At 37.5% G+C, this 27418-nt stretch overlaps 2 protein-coding genes across 6 annotated transcripts; one reads left to right on the top strand and one right to left on the bottom strand.

Moving 5' to 3' along the window:
* Positions 1 to 28: 28 nt before the first annotated feature.
* Positions 29 to 11151, bottom strand: dipk1aa (divergent protein kinase domain 1Aa). 2 transcript variants are annotated; one of them, XM_065275978.2, is made up of 5 exons: positions 10761 to 11151; positions 4167 to 4301; positions 3752 to 3859; positions 3479 to 3655; positions 29 to 2005 (listed from the first exon to the last, which is right to left on the bottom strand). In XM_065275978.2, exons 1-5 carry the CDS (start codon positions 10812 to 10814, stop codon positions 1193 to 1195), a joined length of 1287 nt encoding a protein of 428 aa, XP_065132050.1. In that variant the 5' UTR covers positions 10815 to 11151; the 3' UTR covers positions 29 to 1192. The 2 variants fall into 2 exon arrangements, with proteins under 2 accessions (XP_065132050.1, XP_065132051.1); XM_065275979.2 differs by lacking the exon at positions 10761 to 11151 and adding an exon at positions 8879 to 10746.
* A 1350-nt stretch (positions 11152 to 12501) lies between these two features.
* Positions 12502 to 23176, top strand: mtf2 (metal response element binding transcription factor 2). 4 transcript variants are annotated; one of them, XM_065275982.1, is made up of 16 exons: positions 12502 to 12740; positions 13273 to 13474; positions 15672 to 15753; positions 16109 to 16183; positions 16571 to 16663; positions 16783 to 16883; positions 18008 to 18156; positions 20164 to 20259; positions 20358 to 20426; positions 20813 to 20936; positions 21019 to 21086; positions 21206 to 21376; positions 21475 to 21577; positions 21667 to 21725; positions 21799 to 21903; positions 22021 to 23176. In XM_065275982.1, exons 1-16 carry the CDS (start codon positions 12736 to 12738, stop codon positions 22394 to 22396), a joined length of 1878 nt encoding a protein of 625 aa, XP_065132054.1. In that variant the 5' UTR covers positions 12502 to 12735; the 3' UTR covers positions 22397 to 23176. The 4 variants fall into 4 exon arrangements, with proteins under 4 accessions (XP_065132054.1, XP_065132055.1, XP_065132057.1 ...); XM_065275983.1 differs by having other exon boundaries at positions 16109 to 16144; XM_065275985.1 differs by lacking the exon at positions 16109 to 16183.
* Positions 23177 to 27418: the final 4242 nt, after the last annotated feature.

Here is a 27418-nt window from a genome sequence, read left to right on the forward strand (position 1 = left end):
GACAATGATAAACTTTGATATAGCCAGGAAAGTATTTGAAACATTTTTAATGTGCAAAGTCATGCAATCAAATCTTAAAAAAAAATCACTAACTCTCAATCAGCAGCAATGCGTTTCATTAACACACAAAATGGAACAAACTGGCATGTATACAATCCATAACATTCTACTGAAAATGTTTTATGTAATCACTGAAAGCATAAATCTCTTATTGTTAGTAGATCATGAATGATGGTGACGAAAGACATTTCGTACTGTTTTAGCTTGTAAAGTAATTTCACACATGCCTTACACAGGCCTACATCAAATTTTTTACTCTACAAAAAGTTACACAAGATTCAAATGGCAAAAAAAATGTATATAAAGTTTACACATTCCCCAACCTTTTGCATAATTTAAGTCAAAGTGACAATTCGCGATTTAATGTTCAAATTCATTTAGCAGATGGGTACTTACAGCGACCTACTTATGAGTACAGACTTGGATGCCAACAAACCAAAATAATTTAAAATAAATAACAGACCAACAATGCTATAGGCTTTTATAATTGATTTAAAAGGCCTTAAACTTGATTTATCTGGTAAACATTTGAATTTGAACTGTGCAGTGCGATCTTGCTCTGCTCTACATCAATATTTTTGTGTCCTTCAGTTGTGGGAGTACGAGCAATGAGACTCGTTTTCACACACAAGCACTAAAAATAAAAAACACACTCACTGGCAACATGCATATCAAGGCATTTTCAAATCCATTTCAGAATGGCTCCTTTATGGCTCTTTTTGCTGTGCTCATTAATGAAAAACTATAATACAATTTACACAACCATAGTTGGTGGTGAGTGCATTCTTTAGCATTGTGTTAACATCCAACAATGGATGCAAAGTCATTTGCTCCTTCATAACACTTGAAGGAAGTATAAAATAAGCATAATCACCGATTAATGTATGATAAAGTGTGGACAAAATAGAAACGTGAATTTTACTCAAAATGGTGAGCCTGAGCATATCTTGTCACCGTTTTGTGAAAAAGAACTTCGTATAACAGCAGCAATGAATATCCCTGCCAGTCTCACTTCAAGAGCCTATCAAAATGAAGGCAAAATTTGCATTCCCACCAGCATTGTATTTCCAGCCAGATTCCTAATAATTGAATCTGATGGGACTTTCAAGCTTTTGAATGTAGCTTATTTTCTTCAGGAGTCATTAGTGTGCGAGATCTGTTTCCACAGCAATGTTTTGAGGTTGTTGAGGATGAGCGAGTGCTCCATTTCCATCTGCTCGGCAGAACCCTTAAGAGCAATGCAGGCGTATAACTGCTTCTCCAGCTCTTCTTGTAGATGATAGGGAGCTCCTCTTAGGAGGTAGTCTTTTAGCGCTCCGCAAGCCCTGGCCAAGTTGGGCTGAGCCACGTCGGCCGTGCAATGGTGTTCAGCAAGGTCGCACGAAGTCCGACAATCCACGCCGTACACACAATCCTCGTCCTCCTGGCAACGCTTGAGGACCATAGCCTGTTTGAAGGCCTCTTCGGCTACCACGCGCTGCCCGTCTACCAGCCTGAGGTCATGCCGATCGGTGTAACCGAATGTACTGGCTCTCATGTCACACATTAAGAAGCTGCCAAAAGTACCGTGGAAGATGTCTTCTATAAGTTCCAGCAACCCGATAAAGATTTTGGCCTTACGAGTCCATGAAGGGGTGAACCACTGGTCCATCCTTCGACGCATACCCGTAGGGATCCACAGGTCCATGGGCCATGGAAGGCTGAGACCATACAGCGGAGCATGAGGCACCCTCTCTACCACATATAGGTCTCCACAGAAGCCCAAAAGTCGAGGCGTGTGTTCCCGGTCTTGGAGCACCACTGCGAGTAGGACTTCATTGAGCTGCAATAAAGCCCAAGCAGATTTGGCCTCTGGGAGAGAGATATGGCCATCTCGATTGCTGTCTGCCACTGAAAGAATTAGGGTTACCAGACTAGAAAGGTTGGCCAGCTCTCCCACCTTTGCCTAGAGAAAAAATAAATATTTTTAAAGTGTTTTTAAGCATTTTAAGCTGTGTAAATGCTCTTTTGGGAAATAAAATCAGCAGTGATGCCATGTTTGCGTATCATCTCATCATCAACAAAACTCTTTGACTTTATGCTTCCAGTGGGTGTAATACTCCCCCTAGTATTAAAAGGACACTCCACTTTAAAAAAAGCTACCAGCTACCCTAGGGTTAAACATTTGATTCTTACCATTTTGGAATCCATTCAGCTGATCTCCGGGTCTGGCGGTACTACTTTTAGAATAGTTTAGCATAATCCATTGAATCTGATTAGACCATTACCATCGTAACTTTTAAATTTCTGTCAGTCTTAGTACACGATGTAACTACAGAAAAGTCAAGTTTTAAATAGAAAAAAATATTGAAACTCTTATTTCTTTTTCTTATTATGTTATTTTTGAGCGTGACGCTAATGGTCTAATCAGATTCAATGGATTATGCTAAACTATGCTAAAAATGCTAGAGCCAGACCCAGAGATCAGCTGAATGGATACCAAACCGGTAAGAATCAAATGTTTAACTCTAGGGGAGCTGGAAATTTTTCAAAAAAAGTGGAATGTCCCTTTAAAGGGGTCATATTATGTGATTTTTTTAAAGGTGTCAAATAAATCTTTGGTGCCCCAGAGTGTGTATGTGAAGTTTTAACTCAAAATACTTCACAGATAATTTATTATAGCATGTTGAAATTGCCACTTTGTAGGCCTGAGCAAAAGAGTGCCGTATTTGGGTGTGTCGTTTAAAATGCAAATGAGCGGAAGAAATGCAAACACTGATCACAATGTTGGTGGTTTGTTGTAATTGAAACTCAATTGTGCTGTCAATTATTTTCTCTCTGCGCTAAATGGCAGTGCTGTGGTTTGATATTGCAGATAAAGGGGCCAGTATTATATAGTAATTCGCCTTGCTACCTACATCACAAAACAGGCGAAATCTGAACGACCTTATTGCAGAAAATTGCTTACCCAAACAAAGTTACTAGGTTGATCTTTTTCATATGTTCTAGGTTGATAGAAGCATTGGGGACCCAATAATAGCACTTATACATGGAAAAAGTCAGATTTCATGCTATGACACCTTTAAGATCTTTTAGAGGCCGTTTCCCGGACAGTTCTTATTCTAATCCCAGACTAAAGCCCGGGATACACAGCAGGATTTTTGCAGCGTATCCTGCGTTTGAGTTGCCATATATTAAAACACCTGCACTGACATATCTTAACATATATCAGTACGATTGTTTTATGTCAATTATGCACAACAGTATTGTTTTTTGTAATGTTTGTTAAAAAAAAACTGTTTAAAATGTCCTGATATAATTAAGGACTAGTCCTGGATTAATCTAAACCCTGTCCGGGTAACTGCTCCTTGATGTTTAACTAACAATCTTATGGCTCATTTCTAAAATCAATAAAATACCCTGAGATTAATGTGAATACCTTTAAATGACTGGCAACCATCTCTTTAAACTTTTCTACAGAGGTTCCACGGGTGGGTTTTTCATAGAGTGCTATCTCTTTCTTTTGCTCTAGCTCTTCTCCCAGTTCATAGTGCAGAACGTCACCGAGTTGGCACTTTATGACCCCATCCTTGTCACCCCAGCTGCCTGTATACACCTGCAAAACATTAGGCAAAGCAGTGATGCCAAGATGGTAGCACTAAAATATGTGTATAGGGTCTATGGCAAAAGAGTTGGAGATGCAGATCCATACCTGATTGTTTGACTTGGTGGAGAGGCACCTTCCAAAGTATAGTGAGCTTTCTTCACACAAGCTGCTACATGCAGAGCCATCAATAATGCCTTTGCTGTATTTGTCACACTGTTAGAAATGGGCATTTCAAATGAGACTGACTTTAGTAGGAGCCAATCAAATAAACCACACAGCTGTTGTTGTGTATCTTCCCCACAACACCAACAGATGGAGCTGTGGACTCAGAGCTGACTCAGACTCAGTCAATATTAAAGATAGCAAGGTTATATTATAACAGAATGCTCTTTACATTACATAGGATGATTTTATGTAGAATACAGTAAATCACAAAAAGTAAACAAAATTAAATGATGCATTATATTATAGCAGACAGAAATGCCAAATGAATGAATTTAATAGACGGAAAAAAACTCACAATAATGCTCTTGCATTCTCGTCCTCTGCACAGCTCACTGTAACTAGAGTACTGCACATAAACAACCCAACTGCCCACAAACACCACAAGCCAGGTGAGCAAGAGATGCTTCACTCGAACATAAGACAATCGAGCCTAAAGAAAGAGTAAGCACATTTCTTACATTAGCCCAGGTCTGTCAACCAACCTTATCACAGATAATCCACTTAAATGCTAATCTTTACATGTGCATATGCACAGATTTTTAGGTTTATTCTTCTGTTAAATCTCCAAAAATAAAGAAACAATAATAATGTCACCCTACAGGGCTCCAGACTAACTTTTTTCAGTAGGAGCACAGTGGCCCCAAACTGAAAATTTTAGGGGCGCAACCAGAAAATTTAGGGGCACACACCGTAAATCAACATGCTAACCAAATATTCACATTTCTACTAATTTCCACTGTATTACTAATAAATACTTTAATGATAGATGCAGAAAGTACAATGTGCTGTTTCAAATTCAGTGTCACGTTTTATTGTGCACTTTTGGAAAAAAAGGTCAAATTTACTGGTTGCACATGTGCGACTGGATGTAAAATTCAGTGGCACACTCTCAAATTTTAGGGGCAAAATGCCACCATTTGGGGGCAGTCTGGAGCCCTGCCCTATACTGTTAGCAAAAAAAAAAAAAAACAAGCATCCTTCTCTTAAAGTGCATCACGTCCCCACATAGAACCAATTATCAACTAACTGTTGATAATTGGTTCTAGGTGGGGACGTGATGCACTTTAAGAGAACCACATAACTGCTAAATACTGGTTAGCAACAGTTACAATCTGGTGCAACTAAAGCAAGGCCACAAATTATCTAATAGCCTATTTCCTCTTTTTGTATGACACCCTAGAGGGCGTTTCTGTCACTTTATCTGGCACACAAAGGCATTGAGTAAACATAAATGACAAATATGCCAGCACATTTTGTTCTTCTAATGCTAACAAAATATTTGAATACAGAAAAACGAAGGGGTAGTTGTAAAAGATCATAACAAATAAGTTTGATACATATCTTCACTACTAGAGTATATCTGCTTTGTTGATAATGTCAGACTCAGAAATGCAGTTTAGTAGTTTACGTAAAGAATATTTGACAACGGGCCGTTGAATTACTAAAAAAATAATGCTTTGTGTTATTTTCAAATAATCCAAAGTAGAGATGCATAACAGTAAAAGTTTTTAAAGGTGACATAGAATGATTGAACGGGGTATTTATCCTTGTTCTGTGATGTGACATGTAGACAAATGATGTTTTGTTTGGGTCTGTAATGCCTTAGAAGCTTCCTAAAAACCTCTCTCAGATAGCTCTATTAGGGTGGGGGATTTTAAACAAGTGGTTTTGCACCTATTTGGCTCCCCCTACTTGCAATCTCATTACTGATTGGCTGACTTTGATGCCACTCAAAAATTTAGCCAATTATTTTAAAGTGAAGGGGCAGTGAGATGCCTGTGATGTCATAAGCATCAGTTTTTCAGATTGGGCCGTTTTCTGGTTGACATTTCTAAAAGAGGAATTTCTATGGGACTGAGATGTTTAGCATGTCTAGCACTTTTTGTATGTTCGTGAATGCGAGTAAACTACCATTATTCAACAAAGACAGGGTAAAAATGTTTTTTCATTCTCTGTCCCCTTTAAGTTTTTGTTTACATCATATATGTGTGTAAACTGTATATAATAATTGTGTACATATAAATTTGCACACATACATGTAGAATTTTAAGAAAAAAATATATATTTATATATTAAAGGTATAGCGGAAGATTTTCTCGAATTTTTGAAAAGAACCGCCCCTCCACTTTTTTCAAAAAATGCACATGCGCAACACTCTACCTGCTCCCGAAAGGGAATGCCTATTAAACATGTGCACGAGAGAACAAGCCTCTTCTTTTTGTTTACAAGTTGCTGCCGGCATGCATAGCTCATACGTTGAGATGTTTACCGTGTCTGCGCGGTTCGTGACTTGTGCCGGGGCTAGCATCGCTAATCATAGCTTACATCAACTTTTACTATCAGTGATTTTAAAGCGTAACTAAACCCCTGGTCAGAGCCTGACTCCACCCACTGGCAATATTTGAAAAATGCAAGAAAAGTGGGCAGATCCCAACGGAGATAGAGGGGACGAACTAAGCTCGTACCAAGTGTGTGGTGAGATCGTAACAAGGGCGTGGTGAGCTTGAACCTGCTTACGTCACGAGTCATTTTTTGGACCCAACATCCAATGGGAAAATTCAACTGCAGTAGCCACCGTTCAGCCTGAAGAGGGCGGCACTCAGACGTTTTTACACCATATATTGCAGTATTACTAAAATCAATGAACAGCACTAATAAAGCATCATTCTTACAGATCATTAACTAAAAAAAGTTGGTTTAGGGTTTAGTTACTCTTTAAATGGATTTCTCCAAATAGCATGACAAATTTTACCCGTCGAGTAGAAACGTTAGTGGGAAGCCCAACCTGTGCTTTTAGCGCACGCCAGCATGTGAAATATTATTTAAAAAACAATCTGTGGCCGGTTGCATAAAACTTTAAGACTAGTCTAAAAAGTTAGTCATTAATTTTTTACTTCAAGACTGATCATAACTGTTTTAAGTATGTTACATGGAAAGGTAGATTGGTCTAATTTAAATCCAAATAATAAGACTGATTAGCCCTAACTAATTGCTAGGTAGTCAGAATCATTCTTAAGATGCAGTCTTAACGTCACGGCTATGGCAACCGGCCACTGGTCTTGTTTCTTTCTTCAGAGGCCTTTCTCTTCTTGCCATGCAATTCGTAGACACTTTTTCTCTTGCGAACATAAGACATTTTGAAAAAACACAGTGAGAACTCGAGCTTTAATGAATGACTGAAGCAGTAGCCCACCACACATATACACCTGAAAGTGCGCATGTGCAGAAATCGAACCTAGGGACGAGCACGTACGACGGCCTTACGTTAACATATCATCAGAATGATTGACAACTGGGATGACCAATAGTCTTGATGATCCACCCGGAAAAAGAAAATCTTTCGCTATACCTTTAAGTATTTATATATAAATAAACGTATATACACATGCATGTGTGTGCATTTATCCATACAAAGTTATTATACACAGTTCACACACATATATAATGTAAACAAAAACGCTCTGGTGTTTATTTCAAGACATTTGACAGGTTAGGTGTGTGTTTTACAGAAAAATAATCAACTTCCATGGAACATTCCTCAACCAATCAAAATAAAGCATATGATATGCACTATGTTTATGCATGGATTTCTCGGAGACGTCATCACTGCTTGCGCACGCAACCTAGAGGCAGAAAGAAGAGACGTGCCTTGTGTTGTAGGCTAGTAGGGGTGTCTGTAAGTCAATATGTCAAGGAGTTGTTGCGTGGTTAATTGTACCAACAGAGCCAGTGCTGGGTGCTGATGTTTAACATATCAGTAGATGCGGCTATTACGTTGCTAGCCTAACATGATAATTCATACATTCATTCATACTTCAAAATTCCATTATGAGACTTTAACCTGGATTTCACAGACAGGGTCACATTCAAAGGTCAAGCACCAACACATACAATAAAGCTTTTTGTCTGTCAAACTGAACCTCTGAAAGATCAGAAAATAGACCACACATGATATCCTATTTTTGTGCAGAGGGTATTAACATTTCTGACTAAGAGTGAACCTAAAATATACTAGTCAACATTTGAAGTGGATCAAAAACTTTCATCCAAGTTGTCCTAAGACTAGAACGGATATTGGTTATTGGTTTTAAGACAACTTTTAGGAAAGGTTTTGATCTACTTCAAATGTTGACTAGTGTAGTTTGTCCCCTAGAAAAAAAATGCAGTTTAGACATTGGAAACATACAATCTATAGAACTGTTTTGAAAACCTGTATTACCAGAATACAAACATTCCTTTCTCACTTCTTGCTACATTACTTTGTACCCTTTTGAAAACATGGCGCAATCACGTCCTGTATATAAACTCAAACTGAACAAGTTTAGGGAAGCATCCAAGAAACACACTGTCCAGATGTGTGTTACGAGTTGGATGTGAAGTAATAAACATTATTAACATCACAGTCACTGAGGAAATGGCTAGATCCCAATACAAATCTCAAAGGAGCTTGTTTCAGACTGGACTCCTTCCTACCAAATCACACTAGTCTGTGCGTTTTAAAACCAAACTGAGGTTACTGAGGACAAAGAGAATGTAATCGTAAAGAGGTGTAAATCTCTACCTCCAGCTCAAACCTCCAGATTGCTAAGAATAAATCTGTGCACGTGTAAAGTAGTAAAATGTAAATGCAGTGTATTCATTATTGGCTGCTTAAATTACAGCTTTGAACGATTATCTCAGCAAATTTTAGATGAAATATAACCATAGGTCTACTTCCAGAAATCAATCTCACATCTCTTTCAAATGTGATGCAAAATTTGGGACACAGGCTTCCGTGACCAAATTTGCAAAGATTTCACTGTATTTTCAATGCATTACATCTTAAACTGGCTCTTGGCATGCATGTCCAAATTTGCAAGACAAATGGATCCCACTCTACACATATACTAAAAAGACAACTTGAAATCACAGAGTAGTGCTAGTTAGGGCTAGTTAACACTGATTTGACAAATGCATGGCAATAATAGCAAACACAACAAATTTTTAAAAGAATGAAAAATGCATTACCATTATGGTGCGTCAAGTTGCTTTTCAGGATTTTACCTGCAAGTTTCACAACCTACGTAGTCAAAAGTGATGAATGTCAGCTAGTAGTCAATCACAACTAAATGCAAGCATGCGCTCGCTTCTGGTTATATTTCAACCGCCCACGTTTCACGATCCAATCAATTTATGTGTTACATATTTTCTTATTGAATATTTTATTTCACTGCCACATTACAAAATTATAATATAGTATAGTATACTGCTGTTCATATTGACTTAAACACCCTGATGTTTAACTATACAAACAGAGGCTTTATGTTTGCTGTGGTTGTGAGATCAAGACAAGGTTGAAAAACAACATATCCCATCCATCCAGTCTAGGCACTTTTTTACCCAGAAATCAACAGTTAATCATTTATTTGTAGCATTGCTTCACGACCCCAGATGTATTTGATGGCAAGTTCTCTCTGTACTCATTGTGCCAAGTTCTTGTCAAGAACCATTTTGCTGAAACAGCCCAGTCCTTTCTAGACTAGAGTCAGCATTCCCGCTTGTATGCACCAGCTCCGGCACCGTCAGTATTTGGCTCGAGTCAATTTATCATGTTGCAATTGATCATTTATTACTTGTGATGTGATTCTCCCAACCACACACACCTCTATTTTCACATCTACTTTATGAAACAGATGTGGTCTGTGCCTGCCAAGTGTCACGGATATGAGAAAACCTTTTACTAGACACAAAAAAGCATTGCGCATCACAGCCCAAGTCTGTTAAAGAGGAAAAACTTGATAATGTGGAATCAACTTGGTAAAAGCAACTCATCTGAACAAACTGGAATGTCAGTTTAACTGAACTATCGAGAAAAAAAATTATGGCACATTCCAGCAAAGACGTAATGTAACAAAACCTAAAGGGCGGGACGCTGCGGAATTTGATTGGACAGAAAAACTTTTTCAGTGCACATGCCAAACTGTAGGTGTTGAATGCTTTTATCTTATTTATGAGAATGTTGGCAATGTTTTGGACCGAATCAGTTTATATTTATTCTTAAGCCTAACGTATTTATACTAAAAGGAAAAAAGTTTCAATTTAATTTCACAGGTACTTTACGAGCACATTTAAAGGGATTCCAGATAAGAGCTAAAAAACAAAGGAGAAGACCAAAAAAAGATCATAACCTGTAAAGGAGAGAAAAGAGAGAAAACCAATCCTTATTGAACTGAAAGGGCGGACACACTTTTAAAAATCTCTCAAAACAACTCTAGGCAAATATTGACAACAGGTACAAGTACAGAAGAACAAGAACGTCTTTACTAAAATACTGTGCTATTACATACTGTACTATATCTTAAATGCTGTGGTTTAGCTGTAAGCTTTGCTTCTCTTTTAAGCTCCTTTGTCATGTTGTGGAGTTGTGTTGGCTGCCATGGCACCACACAGATCCAGTTTAACTTTATCCAGTATAGGGGATTATGTCCACAGCTGAGCAGGATAAACATCTCATAGCAACCTCTGTTAAATAGCCAACTCACTGCCATATGAGAAGCAGCAAATACTTAAAAACGGTCAGTCGCTACATATTGTCTCTCATATTTAATCATTTTGGGCAAGTGCACCTGTTTTGTGGTTAAAAAGCTAAGGTTAATGAAACGTCAACGGATCAACATGCATACATCCGGATACATTCAAAGCCTTCGTGCTGATGTAAACGCCGTATCCACAGACAACCGCACCACATTTAACGGCATTTCAAACCAGAATATAAAATACCCAAAGGATATGAATACTGTCGGGGTCCCAAGAGCAAACACATTGCTACTGAAATTCATTATTAACGTTACCAGGCAGGCATGAGCTGGAGCCATATAGCGATCATCAAAACATTTCCAAAAATCATTACCTGAAACTGGTAAGTCTTTAACATCCAGGCCCGAGAAAACAGACCCCTCGCCATTGCAAAAATGGATCATCTCAGAGACTGGGTTATTTAGTGCGGACGTCTTCATAAGCCGCATGAAATACAGAAAATGAAATATTGTCCTGTAAACTTCAAGAGAATCGGCTCGTCCAATGCATTGCGTGTACTCACGGTCAGCCGATATCCTGGAACATCTAAGACTTCCTCAAGGTTACTACATGTGTATTTATAAATGTCTGGTGTATAAATAATAATCCGGTCGTCTTGGTTGACATCCAGCGGCTACCCGTTTAAAGTGCAGCTGTTTTAAAGCAGCGAGACAGCAGCATGTCAAGGGCGCAGGCGTATACAATTACCGCCGACTGCATGTAGTGTCTTTCTCCGTGCGTCATGTATACTAGCGCCATCTATTGAACGTTATGTTTAATACTACTAAATATGTAAGACAATTTTTAAACACAACTAGATGCACCACAGCAAGATGCAATATATATAATCTGTGTAACTAACTACAGTGGTTTTATTGCAGTATTTTTCTCAGTAATTTAATCTATTTTTTTAATATTATTTTTTATGCAAAATACTTTAATTTCATTATTGCACATAGCTCAGTTTTGTTGAATCTGTTTTAAATGTAACTGATACTTGATAAGGCTATATGTGGTATTATTTCAAATATAACTATGTAAAAAGGCAAACAATGTTTTTTAAAGGAACACACAGCAAATTTGTATTGCATTACAGGTTAATTCTGGCCAAAGGTCTCTAACTGAGTCTTTCACAAGACCAAACATGCTTAAATCTGGGCACTGGATCTTTAAGAGCAAAGTCTGTTTGTGTTTCTGAATTGTGTCAGTAGACTCTTATAAATGGGCCGATACTTCCTAACAAAAAATTTAAATAGTCATTAAATAACTTGGATAATACCACCTACAGTAATTGAAAAATATTTATCATTTTTATTTTATTTTACTCATTAAAAGATGGCTGCATGACAGCATTTGCATAATGTATTCCAGGATGTGCTTCCTTTACACATTGCTGGAAAACATGGCAAATTCTCAGCACATGGTTTATCACATACAGATGACCCAGTTTATCAATAAGTACATAAATAAGTATTATTGTCTAATAACTAGTTTACCCTTATGAAAATTAACCATGGTTTTACTACAGTACAAAAAGTTATTTAGTTAAAAATAACCATAGTTGTGCTACAAAGACATGTGCAACTATTAAACTATTAAAGCATGGTTACTCTAGTAAAACCATGTTTATTAATTGCCAAAAAACATGTTTTTTACAGTTTACCACTTTAAGTATAGTAAATAATAAGGTAACGTAGTATACTATTCAAGTATTTTATGTGGGAAGTTTAACTGCAAATATCATGACTAACTCATGTTAAATTACAAATAAAAAGAATCGTTACTAAAGTTAAACCATTGTTAATTTTGTAAAGAAAAAAGATTTCATTTTAATTAGCGTTTTTCAAAGAAAATGTTATGCAAATAATTGAACCTTAAGTTCAAAAGAACTTAAACGTAACACAACAAAATGAGTTGTTAAAAAAAAAACCGCGTTCTGACGGTATAATGGCTATAAAGTAATGAAGAATGATGCGGAAGTATGATGATGGGAGGGAGAAAAGTGTAAAGTGACGGTGTGAGTGAGGTAAACATCCTCCCACTAACGCTTTTTCAAATTTGTGAGGGAAATCAGTCCGTGCGGAGCGCGAGCGCTTCCCACAATGCACCCGCCGCTCAGCGGGAAACCAAAATGGCGAGATCAACCAAGCAAAGCCGCCGTGTACCATAGTGTAAAAGTACAGTGATTTTGAATTATCCCGCTAAAGAAACATCACTTCGGTTCTTAGCAGTTTAACCAAGGTCCTGAATTTCGTTTTTGTTGGTGTTCTTTGTGTTCGTGAGACATTGTAACCCGGGAAAGTGGCCGAATGAGGTAAGAGAGATCCAGACAGGAATCAACATATCAGTCTTACATTTGTAGGGGGTTTTAAGGGGTGATTTTGTTTTTTGAGGATACCAACCATCATGGAAACAATGTTGATATGAATCATGCTTTTTCAAAATCCAGTAAAACAAACTCTTGTAGCGCTGTATTAAAGTGGGAGGCGTTTATCTGACGCCACATTGTTTTGAATGAGAAAACATGTTAGCCCTCTCCAGCTATGCTGCTAACAAAAGGTGCTTTTGCGTTCACTGTCAATCTCTATGGGCGGTGCAGAAAGATGATCCCAGTTAGATTGTACGTGTGAAAAACCTCTAAAAACTATCCTAATAGATATCTGATAATATTTTTTTCTGCATGCATTGTCTATTTGTGCATGCACAAATTAATATTATTTGCAAATGCTCTGCAAGTGAGTTAGGCAAGTAATGTTGTGCAGTGACATGTATCAGTCAGTGTAACCAAAAGTTGCTTTGTGATGGATTTATGTTTCTCATCATGAGATGCTTTGCTTATGTGACAGAGACTCAGGAAGTGCAGATAACCTGGCTGCCCATCAAAAGACACCTCCAAATCGGCAACAGAAGTCACCGGTGCCCTTATCGCAATATTCCTTGAAAGATGGGCTGACCGTCACGGCCAAGATTGCAAGCAAGTTTGAAGAAGGGCAAGACGTCCTGGCTCGATGGTCAGATGGACTCTTTTACCTGGGGACTATTACCAAGGTAAGTTTAGTTATAAATAAGGATAATGTACAGTCAGACGGTATTGCACAAAATCAGGATTTCCAGATCATGGCTCCTGCTGTAGAAATGGATTAAGCAAGTGGAATTATATTATGTAGTTTGTGGCCAATTTTATGTTTCAAAACAAAGTAATAACTATTACCGTTTAACTATATGCATTGATTTAGCATATTTCAGTGTTATGGATGTGACCTTTGCAGTGAAAACTTGAAATATAAATTCTCAGAGAATGCATTTATTACCAATATATTGAACCATCAGTTTATAGTGACCTTTGTAGTGAAAACTTGAAATATAAATTCTCAGAGAATGCATTTATTGCCAATATATTGAACCATCAGTTTATAATTTCCTAAACCCCTGATAATAGCGTTCAGACATCAGAAAAATATGTCTATTTACAATTTTTCTATTTTAGATGAGGGAAACATGCATGCGTTATAGATTTGACAAAGGCAAGTTTTTTGGGAAACAAGTACATACTTTGTTGGAAATTTGTGAATTAGAATGCATAAAACGAGGTTCAATTATACCTAATCAGTGGAGAAGGGATTTTTAATATTTGTTTTTATTTTTGTATGCGCATTTATGGGGGAAAACAATGTTATTCGTTGTGGACGAATAAAATGCTATAAAAACAGAGACTATGCCTAGGTATTTAAACAACCAAATATTGACATCTGAGATATCAATATAGTTAAAATCATTGGATAAAAACATTACTTTTTATAACAAGGTTGACATGTGGATGGAATTGCCCATATTCAGGACCTATATGTATAGACGGTTTCATCAGACGCCATGCGCTGTGGTTACGCGTCTGGACGAAACTTTATTTCCGGCCTCTGTTTGTTTAATGGTCTGACTAGTGGCTAAACTGAACCCTGGAACAAATACCGCATCGAAAATAACAAATGTTTTGTTTTCCTAAAGACGAGGGGAGATGGCGATCATGGATAAACGCTATGTGAATGCCGATTTGTAGTTAACATTGTGTACATTATAAAATACACACACTACACAGTAATGTTAGCTCAGTGCCGTTTTTATATGCTTTAGCTATAATATATGAACTAAGGTAATCTACTTGTTGTTTATTTAGCTTGTTATCAGAAATAAACTTCTCTAATAGGACTCTGTTGTTATTGATTCTTTGCGGAGTTTACCTGAAGTTACGTTTGTTCCATGAAAGCCTTTATGTTGTTACTGCTGAAACCGACTGTATGTTGGGGCAAAGTCATAAACAAAGCTATTTTAGAGTATACAATAGCTGTGCAAATTCTTGACTTGACACTGCTTCACTCAAGATAACGTTTAAGAAATTTATGAGCATACCAAAAAGTAAAACTTGGGTGTCTTTTTGAGTTTTTTTTTTTCTATTTACTGGTTCAAAAAAGACCAGTGATGAGATGGGGTGGGCTACAGGCACCAAACAATTTAAAATGACCAAAATTATGTAATTCATATTGGAATAGATGTAATAGAGTCACTGATTCTACAGAGTTGGTGTCTTAAGGGGGTCGCAAACCGGACACGCCGCTCAGCGCCGCACCATTCTAAAAAAAATCAAACACACTGTTTCCTATGAGTGTACGGCATGCACACCGGCACCGACAGGTGGCGCCTGTCCGCGGCACCCAGCTACGACTCAGGAAGTTGTTCAAATCTCTGTCGCGCCACAGAGTGCCACTTACATAGTTTAAAATTAAATAACATAATATTTGTCCCAAATAATTAACGATTAACATTGGCTGCTAACGTATATTTTGCATTTTGAATTAGACCCTATCTGACTAAGCTTGCGCTATTTAATGTGCACTTCCGGTTCTACGATACCTCCGAGTTGTCCTAGACGCGGCGCTGCGTGGCACTGAGCTGTGCGTCTGGTGTGTGACACCTTTAAACAGCGTGGATGATCTTTGTTGGATGATAATTATTTTAAGAGCTTGCAAAGTAATGCGGAAAAGCCAAATTATTTGCCTGGGACAGCAGTCAGTTTTAAAGTTTGGTTTAAGTTTTAATCGTAAATGTTTTGTAATCATAAATTATAGACTGCTGTGTTTGACCAATTAAAATAAAGTGTTTGAGTATTTTACTCCATATGAGCAAACAAAGTAGTTTTTAATGTAACCAATCTGAACTGCTCTTGATTTGATTTGATTTATGCTTTCCACAGATAGATAAACGTAAGCACCGGTGCTTTGTGATCTTTGAAGATCAGTCTAAATCCTGGGTTCTTTGGAAGGATATTCAGACAGGTAAATGCAAATAGTTTTGCATTTTGTGATTAAATAATGCAGATGATTTATTGTGCTTGTGTGTTTAGATGTCATCTCTAAAGTGAGTTTAAAAAGTTGTCCTAACTTGAACGTGGATTCTTATGTGCCGACCTTAAATCTAATACTGGTTCTCTTTTAAAATAACATAATATATCTGTCTTTTTGTATATTCCTCCTTTCTTCTTAATAGAAGATGTGTCTTCTGTTATGTTTTTGCATACTTTTCTTTCTTTCATGCTATCTGACTTGTGGTTTTGCTGTTTGCCGCCTGTTGGTTTCTCTTCCCTATCTCTTTCATTCAGCCTGAGTTTATCTCTTAATTTGTCCCTGACAGTTGACAGACCACAGAGTCTCCAAGCTTACACAAACCGTAAGTTCCACATCGAGCCAGGGGACGAGAATAGGGAAGGTACCTATGGAATCTGTCAATGTATCTCTTGGTAACAATTCAATAGAGGGGTCCATTTATGAGCTAGTACTCTTACTAGTATAGTTGTAACTAATTTCGTCAGTTTAATCTTAAGTTTAGTTTAAGATAAGTGGCAGTTGCAATGATTTGGTTTTTCACTGAGGCTTTCATGCACAGGTCATAACTGCACAGCTTTCATTGATCAGTGGTGATATTGTTAAAAGAGACCTATTTTGGAGCTCTGCCCCACTTATACAAGTTTCTACTAAGTTCCTCCTGAAAGCCAGTCTGTCCACCTCTCACATGTCATCACTGTTTTCAGCTATAATGGGCTCTTTACCTCAGATTTGCTTATCTGTTTATGTTTGTTTCTCCTCTCTGTTTAAGGTGACAGTGGAGGTGAGATGCTCTGCTCTATATGCCAGAATGAATGCTCTGAGCCTCCCAATGAAATAGTCATCTGTGACAAATGTGGGCAAGGTAGACTGTAACTACACTATTTGTTTTGCCGGCAAGGAACGTTGCCCTTGTTAATGAAGTTAAATGTCACAGTAGGGATTGGTTTGCAAATTCCTCTGCTGACAGTAGCTGTTTTGCAGGATACCATCAGCTGTGCCACGCTCCCGTAATCGACTCAAGTGTCATTGCGTCTGATGACAAATGGCTCTGCAGACAGTGCGTGTTTGCCACAACAACAAAGGTTTGTTGATTCCACATTCATTTCCACTTAAGCTTTAATGGTTTAATGCATTATAGGGAATTGTTGTCAGCATAATGCTCTGTTCTAATTATATGTGGTGTTTGTAAAAACAAAATGCTCCCACAAATTTAGAAATTAGATTACCTGTAGGAGGCCACCAAGCTTTAACGTGCATGATCTCTGAAAGCCAATGTTGACATTTGAAATCACCTAAACAAACCCCAATTAAATCTGGACTTTCTTTTGATAGACCCGCCCCACATATACGCAACCCAGGCAACGACGTTGGTTAGTTGACAAGCCCCTTACTGCTGATTGGCTACAAGTTTGTTTTGGTACTCGGCCAGACTCCCTTTTCCAAAGTGTTTTTCAAAAATCATGTGCCCCGCCTTTAAGTCAAGTACCACAAAAAAACGTTGTGTTGAAAACTGAATAAGCTGTATTCAGTTTGATTACTTGTTACGTATACAGTTACACACATGATACAACTTGCAGTGAAATGAAGGTGTAAACTGGATATAATACTATAAGAATTTGGCAAATCGGTAGTCGGCTTAGAATCTGTCAAGTTATATTGGGCTATCACACATTTTATAAGTGATAGTTCACTCCAGAATGAACATTTTATCATAAATCACTTAAACCCGCACGTCCTTCGATTGTCGTCTTTTAAAGATAACCGGAAGGCAAAGAAAACAAAACAGCGACTTTATTCAACAAATTGTTTTCCTCATTGGCATGTTCATGAGCAGACAACAAGGTCACGCTGTGACCTCCTAACGTAGTTGCCCCAAGCAACATGCAGGCTACGAGATCATGTCAGCAATTTTGTCAGGAGGACACTGCGTGAACTTGCAGTCAAAGATATTTAAAATCTTATGATATTTATAACAAAATTTTTATTTTGGAGTGACTGAAATTAACTCTAGCATATGCAATTGACCTAATTTCTTAAAAGAATAGTTCAGTGTCTTAGATCTACAAAATGTTTCAGTGCTATGACTTGAAGGCAAATGTGAAGTTAATTTTGAAACAAACCCTCAGTTTAATCTTATTGTGTGGCTACAGATAAGTCCAGTCTACAGCCGTCATAAATTGTTATTCATGTGTCTCTTAAACTATAGAGAGGTGGTGCTCTGAAGAAGGGCCCTAATGCCAAAGCCCTACAGGAAATGAAGCAGTCTCTGCCATACGCCCTTGAAGACTTAGTGTGGGATCAGGGCCACAAGACCAACGTCCAGCAATGTTACTGTTACTGTGGAGGGCCTGGGGAGTGAGTGGAACATTATTAAAAAGTACTGTCAATGCATGCATTGTAAACTTACGTGGACTATCACACTTTTTAAGCCAAGAACAACAAAATTATGCAAGCTTTCAAGCATTCCTTTAGTCTAGACTTAAGTTGTGGTTTGGACTACTCGAGTCCAGCATTAAATCATAACTTTTACAGTCGGTTTCCCGGACAGGGTTTAGATTAATCCAGGACTAGGCCTTTGTTATATTATGATATTTAAGTAGTTTTTAAAAACATACCTTGCAAAAGACATTACTGGTGTGCTTCTTGAGACAAGACAATGGCACTCATATATCTAAAAAGGGACATACTGTGAAAATTTTACTTTTTCCATGTTTAAGGGTGTTTTCACATATGTTGGTGCGCACCGTGGTGCGGCCTCGGAGCGCACCAAAATACATTGTATCATTTTTCAGTTAGTGCGGTCCGTGTTCACTTTTTTTTTTACTGTACTCGAAATGCCGCACCATACACCATGTGACAACGGTCAGCGCTGTCATTGCTCTCTGACAGCTCTTACCGTCTCATGACCACCCCCACGTTTCCACGATAACCAGCCTGACAGGGAGAGCGCAGCTATCAAGATGTGGAGATAAACGATGCACGTCTTTGCGAAGTTTCTTTGCTTTAACGCGAAATTGCGTAGCTGTTCTATTAAAGTCTTTCTCACGGAGCCGTCTGCTAAAAAGCCCGTAATGTCACTATTTGTGTGTGGAGGACAGCTATGCATTTATAAAATCATCAACTCAAACGTAAAGGAGACAGCGAATCTCAGCAACGGACCAGGATTGGCTTGTTGTAACCCACAATATAACACCCGGTTCACGTCACGACGGAAGCCCAGTGGCTCAAACATGTGTTCGGCCCGAGGTCCAGCAGTGTTCACACCACAGGTGGGTCGCCCCAGAGTTCGGCGACAGCCGCTCCGAGACCACCTGTTTAGAGCGGTCTTGGAGCAGCCGTTTAGTGCGCACCCGAGTGCGGCTGTTGTGTTCACACTGACCCAAACGAAGCACCCTAAGTGCTATAATTTGTTCCTTAGTGCTTTTATCAAACTAGAAAATGTGAATAAGAACAACCCAGTAACTTAGTTTTGGTTAACCATTTTCCACAAGCATGTGAAAAATTAAGTCATTGAAATTTGGCTCCCCTGGTGATGTCAGAAGGGGATAATACTGCCTCTTAATCTGCATTATCCAACCATGGCACTGCCATTTAGTACAGAGATCAGCTCATTTGCATATACACCCAAAATTGCACATTTTTGCACACACCTACAAAGTGACAACTTTAATTTGCGATAATAAATTATCTATATGATATTTTGAGCTAAAACTTTACATATGGACTCTGGGGACACCAAAGACTTATTTGACATCTTAAAAAAGTCTTGTGAAATGTCCCATTTAACATATGTCAGTGAAAGATGTTTCAAAATTAAGACAGCTCAAACATGCCCTTTAGACTGGGACAAGGATAACCCGCCACTTAAGCCCTTTTCACACAAAGATTATGGAAAATGCGTCCAGGATTTTTGGTTCATTCACATTGCCAATGATTTTCTGAAATTCGTGTGTGCCTTCACACACAGCGTAAAGACACGTGACACTTGTTTTTGCACAGCATCATCTATTGTTTGCTAATTAAACAGGTACAAACATTTCTAAAAAATATCTTCCTTTCTGTTCATCAGAACAAAGAAATTTATACAGTTTTTCAACAACATGAGAGTACTGGACACTACTTTTCTGCCATTTGTTCATGAATGCTTTCCTTGAATGTTATAGCAATGTAACAAGGTCCTCTTTACAGGAGCGATCATAAAACATTTACGGGACGCGATTGTGTTCACACAGAAGCCTTCTGCAAATTTTATGGAATTTTATGGGACCAAAGTGTTGTGTGTATGGGTTGTTAGAGTATTGTGGGTATAGCAAACACCCACCAGCAGCAGGATTATAATGATGACTCTCTCTATTCCTTCAGCTGGTATCTGAAAATGCTACAGTGTAATAAGTGTAAGCAGTGGTTTCATGAAGCCTGCATCCAATGTTTTCAGAAGCCAATGCTCTATGGAGACAGGTGGAGTACTGCCATCTAACCAAGTACTTAAAGTTTATAATAAATAAAGTCATGCTGTCAGCATTATCAATTTTCTTTTTTCTCTTTTTATTATTTAGGTTCTATCTATTTATTTGTTCAGTCTGTAACAGTGGACCAGAGTACCTCAAACGCCTGCCTTTGAGATGGTGAGTTTAAGCTTTTTTAAACATTTAAATCTGAACCCCAAATCTGTTCAGGTCTGTGATCGCATTGTTGTTTCAGCTCTAAATAATTGTATGTTTAGTTTATGTGAGTACCGTTGTGATTACTATAGCAGCAGCTGTTTGCAGTTGTAACCAAGTAACAGCTTGGCAGGGACAGGCATCAGTTTCACTGCATTGTTGCATTTTTACCTTCATTTTTACCAACAAAACATAGTTGTCTGCTGTGGATGCAAGAGATGTGCTGAATGTGAGGTGTTTTCTACATAAAAAACCTCTATTAGAGTTCTTAAATAATATTTTGAAGTCAGATATAAAGTAGATATTTGGTGTTTTGTGCTCCATCATGCGTGTTGTCTGTTTATTCACAGGGTAGATGTTGCACACCTAAGCCTCTATAACCTGAGTGTAATTCATAAAAAGAAATACTTTGACTCGGAGCTGGAACTGATGGCCTACATCAATGATAACTGGGACAGACTACAGCTTGGCGAGGTATCAATCTTTCTATTTGCTAACTCTAATGAATGACTTATGTTAATGTCACTCTGTAACGTATATCTCTTTACACTGCCAGCTTGCAGAGACCCCGAGAGCAGAACGATATGAATGCATCCTGGAAGCACTTAACAGCAACCTCAACATGTGAGTTTATTTATTATTGCCATTTATTATTTATTTATTTATTAGTCATGGATTTATTTTGATAAAATGAGCTTTGGTTAACAATTTTAAATAAATTTCTTTCCTCCGATGGTTGCAAGGTTCATGTCAGGAAAGGAGATAAAGAAGAAGAAGCACCTGTTTGGATTACGGATTCGGTTCCCACCAGGCCCCCAGAGCTCGGAGCTCCCATCAGATCGTGAACAGGAAAAAGCCTCTCATGAGATTAAGATCAAAGGCAGGAAGGCCACCAAACCATCTCATTCATCCAGGTTAGTCATCATTTATTTCTTCCCAATAGTGGCCAGTAAATAATGCGTTTTATTCAGAATTAATTATTCAAATTAAATTTGTTTTATAATTGTTTTAGCACCGTCACTAATGGAGTGGTGCAGAAAGGGAAGAGGAAACACCGTACACACTCCTTAGAGACACTGGCCAAATTGAGAAGGTCAAGTGAAATTTTGGCACAGGTAAAATAAGATTTTGTGACTGCACCAACAATATTTATAAATGGTTTTAATCGTGGAGATTATATAATTTTTTTTGTTTCTAACTCAAGGCTGATTTAAAGTTTCCAACTGTAGACAACGGCTCACTTGACCTGATGACTTCACAAAGGTAAGACCAAGATTGAAAATAAAGTCAAATGTTTGTTTTTATTATACATTTGTATGCATTTTTTTTTCTCTAGTATCAAAACGGAAACATTTTTGCCTTCATCAAGTACCTCAGATGTTGAATCCCTTGGTGCCACCAGCACCAGTGAATCTACCTCAACCATCTTAAAGCAGTCCAGGTATTGTCACTTTATCGGTTATCATTAATAAAATGTAACATTCGTGCTGTACATGGATGTTTAAAACTCTGATAAATCGTAATTTAGTTTGACTGATATATCTTTTTCACCTCTTAGCTTGAGCAGTCCGAGCGGACCACACACTGGATTCCCCTGGCCCACTGTATCACAGCCCCCAATTAAAAGACGCAGAGGGCGGCCTCGACGAGAGCCGCAGCATCCCAATCCTGAGGTCCCCACACCGTTTAACCAACCAGAGCCGCAACCCAGCACCAATCTACCCAGCCCAGTCCCCTCTTGCCTCTATGGTGGCATGGACATGGACCTGGACTCCGACACCCAGCTTAGCCACCTCAAAAGTTCCATCACCACTTACTTTGGAGCTGCAGGCCGTCTGGCCTGCGGGGAGAAGTACCGTGTACTGGCCCGCAGAGTCACTAATGATGGCAAAGTACAGTACTTGGTGGAGTGGGAGGGGGTTACTGCCTCCTGAGCTTGTTACGGGTGTGGTCACATACAATGTACCTCTGGCCATCTAGTGGCTGTTTTGGCTTCAGTTGTGTACTTTGTTTTTGTAACATATGTAACTGGTATGAAAGCAGTGCTCCTGTTACAGAATGTACATGGTTAACTAAGATTTTCAGTGGCCTCAGGACTGTCTCGGAGATTAAGATAGAAGAGATGTCTCTGCAAATTCATATAGACTGCCTTCGCACGGACTGGATGGACACGTTAGAGGCGCTTCAGGTTGAAGACATCATCACTTCACTACTGTGTGAACGTAACCTGAGTCTTTGCTTTTTTGCCTCTGATGTGCAGGTGCCTTAAAGGGTTGTGAAACAGATATTATATATATTAGATGTATATGCTGCTGGAGACAAATGTTTTCTCATAGCTTAAATTGCCAAGAACAGAGAGCGCTATTGTCAGTAGGGCACTTTTGTTTCGATTGATTGCACATACGCTCTCACCCTAGACATCCAGTCTCATCTCAGTTTATATAACCTTGCGTGTAGTTCTTCAAAAAACTGACATTGAAAATGGTTAACTCTTCTTCTGCCACACAGTATGTGAAGTTACAAGTATTGACAGCATTAATGTCATCATCAGGTATTGGCTTCTGTGAGAATTTACACACACAAATGTAAAGTTGGCTAATGTAAAGAAGTTTACAGTTTTTGATTTCTTCTCCTGAAGTATAGTTTGTGTTTGTTAAAACGGTATAACAGAGCGCAGCAGCATTAGGTCTCCATACCTCCCCAGAGCCCCCCCCCCCAAATACTTTTTAGCTGTTAATTTCTGCCTTGAGATTTCTAAGTTCTAGGCTTTTTTTTGTTCAGAGCCAATTTAGTTTATTTTCTTCAGTTAAACAGAATTTTAAAGCAGATTAATATTTTTGTTATTCTATGCAACTAATTAATTGGGACTGTGTATTGCATCTTCAGCTTCACCTCAACATAAAAAAACAGCAGCAATATTTTTGTTACAATTGACTCAGGCTTTTTAACTGTGGTGCTATTTATTGCTTTCAAACAACAGTGTTAACTAACAAACTGTCTATTCACAAGAGCACTCAGGATATTTTACACCTTCACTGTTAAGATTTAATACAAAATATTCAACATTGATACAAAATGAGTTCCATAAAAATTTCACAAGGTTTTTAATTTTCAACTTTGTATTTTGATACATTTCTAAAATCGTTCATTTTATTTATACTCAAGTGTAATTGAGGTGGAAAACCTTTTTGTTTGTATTTTGACCTGAGAAATCCCTGTATCCTATAACATTAACTACTTGCAAAGATTGTAAGTTGCGTTTTGGACTTCAACATTATTACCTCCTCATTTTGATACAACGATTTCTTAAAAATATTAAGCTCTTGTTATGTGTATGAAACATTTTGGTTTTCAGCTGGTGTTACAAGTGTTAGTAAAGCTTGCTTTGTATTTTACTGGCTTTGAGCAGGCTCCTTTAGCCAAAGAATAAAGATCTCAAATCTTTTTGGTGTAACTGTCTGTTTTTAGGTGGGGTTTTTTTTAGACATTTTGCACCTAGCCAAAGTAGTGTGTTTACAACCAAGGTTTTCAAACTGGGTTCGGAACTATTTTTGGTTCGCATATTGGGATAAGGTGGGTTGCACAAAGTTGCTTGGTTGTAGCAGTGAATGGAAAAAAAAAGGTAGTCAAACTAATGACAAGCAATGACAATTTTTTTATGTAAACCATAAGGTATTTTGATATTGCAGATAAATACATTTAATTAATAAAATAACAAGGAAAATAAGAATACTCTATTATAAAAAAAAAAAAATGTTTTCTTATTTTCCATTAAAAAATGTTGGTGGGTGCTGGAATAGATTATACCTATTTAAAGGGGACATTTTACAAGACTTTAAAGATTTTTTGGTGTCCTCAGAGTACTAATGTAAACATATAGCTCTAAAATAACATATAGATAATATATTATAGCATGTTAAAATGTGCCAATTTTTGTGTCCTTTTAATGGCAAATTCGAATCAAATTCAAATGCACTAAATGACAGTGCTGTGGTTGGATAGTGCAGATTAAGGGGTGGTTTTATCCCCTTCTGACATCACAAGGAGAGCCAAATTTCAATGAACTCTTTTTTCACGTGCTTGCAGAGAATGGTTTACCAAAATCAAGTTATTGGGTTGTTCTTTTTCACATTTAGGTTAATAGAAGCCCGGGGGCCCCAATTATAGCACTTAAACATGGAAAAGTCAGATTTTCATGATATGTCCCCATGGGCGGAAATCCCGGGGGGGTCGGGGGGGACAGGACCCCCCCTATCTGAGGGTTGTCCCCCCTAAATTATCATTAGAATATGTGTATTGAAAATAATTTAATGATTTATAATACTTAAACTAGTTGTGTAAGAAGTGAAACAATACAAATGCAAACGGAGCAACAACAAAAAAACGTTTTAAATATTTGGATTCCCCCTCCCTTGCCTCACAGTGGTTTGGTCCACTGCCCACGCCCCTTTTACCTCACCACCACACATTCCGGTGGTAGAGAAGTGTACGGAGCCGACGCGTTAATAAGCTATATACAATACAACGTTTCACATCACTTATCAGTTTATCCTCATATGTTTTAAAACTGGACTATTTTGACATATAAACATGAACATATTTCGTTTTCTGAGAACAGAAGCAGATAAACGATCAAGAAAACATTTTTATGCATTCATGCAGAGGTGAGGCAGAGCTGAAAGTAACAAATTACATTTACTCACCTTGCTGTAACTGAGTTTTTTGTGTACTTTTACTTTGAGTAGTTTTTAAAATCTGTACTTTACTTTTACTTAAGTATGTTTAAAGTATTGTTGGTTACTTCGCTACATGTTAAATCATATCCGTTACTGAGTAAAAATAAATAAAAAAGTAAGGTGATAAAGACGCGCCACGGTCGGATGATTGATTGATGGGCGGGGGAACGCGCAAAAAGAACCATGGAGAGGGACGAGACAGGCGCAGGCTAATGCAGACCCTCAATTCAATTCTTACGAAAGAAACCCCTGGCCATTGACGCAAAGCGATTGTTTCATTCAGGTAGGGTTCATGCTCTTGAGTACGGAGTTTGAGAATTGCCGACCGTGTTTAACCGCTAATTTGCACGATGCATTTTTAATACATGCGCATTATCTTCCGAGGTCTAGCAGCTTCGCGTCAAGTCAAACAACTTGAGAACGTCCTCGAGAATGCGCAGATCATTAGACATTGCAGAGAGAGAGAGAGCGCGAGAGAGATAGATTGAAAGACATCAGGTACACAGGTCTGGGAGCTAATAAACGTGTAAAGGATGTATAGTGTATAGCCATGGCACTCATCTCATTATATGTTCATTTATGTATATAGTTTAATAACAATGTATGTTACCAGCAATACATCAATTACAACCTTCATATAATGATTGTATTTACTAGCTGCTGACCTCATATTATTTTTGCTTCAAAAGTGCATAACTCACCTGTAAAAATCATTAAATAATTCCATAAATGTTTCTTAGTTATAAAAAGCTTTTTATTTTATTAACATTTGTTATTGCACTTTAATTGTAGAGATGTTTACAATTAAAAACATAGTTTGAGATGTATATATCCTTCCTTTGTGAACTATACTAGAAACCTCTCCCCGCTGTAAAAAAGTAACTCTTAAAATTAAAATGACTTTTTACTTGAGTAGATTTTTAGACCAGTAACTTTACTTTTACTTAAGTAAAATATTATTAAAGTAACTTTACTTTTACTTAAGTAACATATTATTAAAGTAACTTTACTATTACTTAAGTAGAAAATTTTATTACTCTTTTCACCTCTGCATTCATATGTATTAAAATTAAATTTGCGTCCGTTCATAGAGAAAGAGAAACGTTTTCTATCTGTACCCATTTCCTTGCAAGTACAATTTTGCCTGTATTATTGGTGTCCCCTTCAAAAATTGTTCTTGAAAAATTTTATGTTTATTGTCCCCCCCAACATTTAGATGAGATTTTCGCCCCTGTATGTCCCCTTTAAGTGGTTTGCGAAATGAAATGTTTGGGAACCCCTGGTTAGGTGAGATGCACTGCTAATTTGCTATAAAATAAAGAATATGCCATGTCACGCTGACAAAACGTCTAGAACTTACGCTAACAAGCAAAACATGCTGTTAGATGGTACAATGTGTGTAAAATGAATAATATCAAACCTTCACATTTTAATGAATAATAATAAATATATAATAATGTACACATAAAAACATGTTTCAGTTAAATAAAATAAAAAACAATTACAAAGTAATGAAAAAACTACTTTTTTTATTTTTTTATTTTTTTTTTTTTTTTTTTTTTTTTTTTTTTTTTTTTTTGCGACCTTTTTTTTTTTTATTTTTTTTTTTTTTATTTGCAGTCAACAATAGTACAATGAGAAATATTCAATCAAACAAAAGTATACAATTTTTAAATCAACAAGCCAGAGTTATTTAAAATAAATAAATTAACAAAGAGAGAGAGAAGGAAAAAAAATGATGTCATTCAACTAGCAATGTCATATTTGCTTGTAATCATGTGAGCTCTGTCAGATTTTTTACTGTTACAGTTCTTTAGCATAGTACAGTAATTCTTAAGCTCATTTTTAAAGTGCACGAAGTTTGGTTTGGAGTCAGACCATTTTACCTTATGAATGTGAAATTTCCCCAGTAAAATCAACATCTGAATAAGATATTCCTTTTCTTTATCAAGTGTTTGATCATTGAAGTATATTAATATGTCCAGTCCAGTTAGCTGTAAAACAATGTTCAGTTTTTTCATAATAAATCTTTCCAATTCAACCCAAAACATCTTTGTGTGTATACAATGAAAAAATAAATGAAAAATGGTTTCCTTTTCACCTTGACAAAAACAAAACTACTTTTTTTATTCGCGCTATCTTTCGCGGCCCTCTGGCGTCATCATTACGTCACGACCGTTGCGGATGTTTTTCCTCTCAGCCAATCAGCAGACGTGACGA

Source organism: Paramisgurnus dabryanus, chromosome 6, assembly GCF_030506205.2.
Source record: "Paramisgurnus dabryanus chromosome 6, PD_genome_1.1, whole genome shotgun sequence".
In the NCBI taxonomy this organism is placed as follows: Eukaryota; Metazoa; Chordata; class Actinopteri; order Cypriniformes; family Cobitidae; genus Paramisgurnus; species Paramisgurnus dabryanus.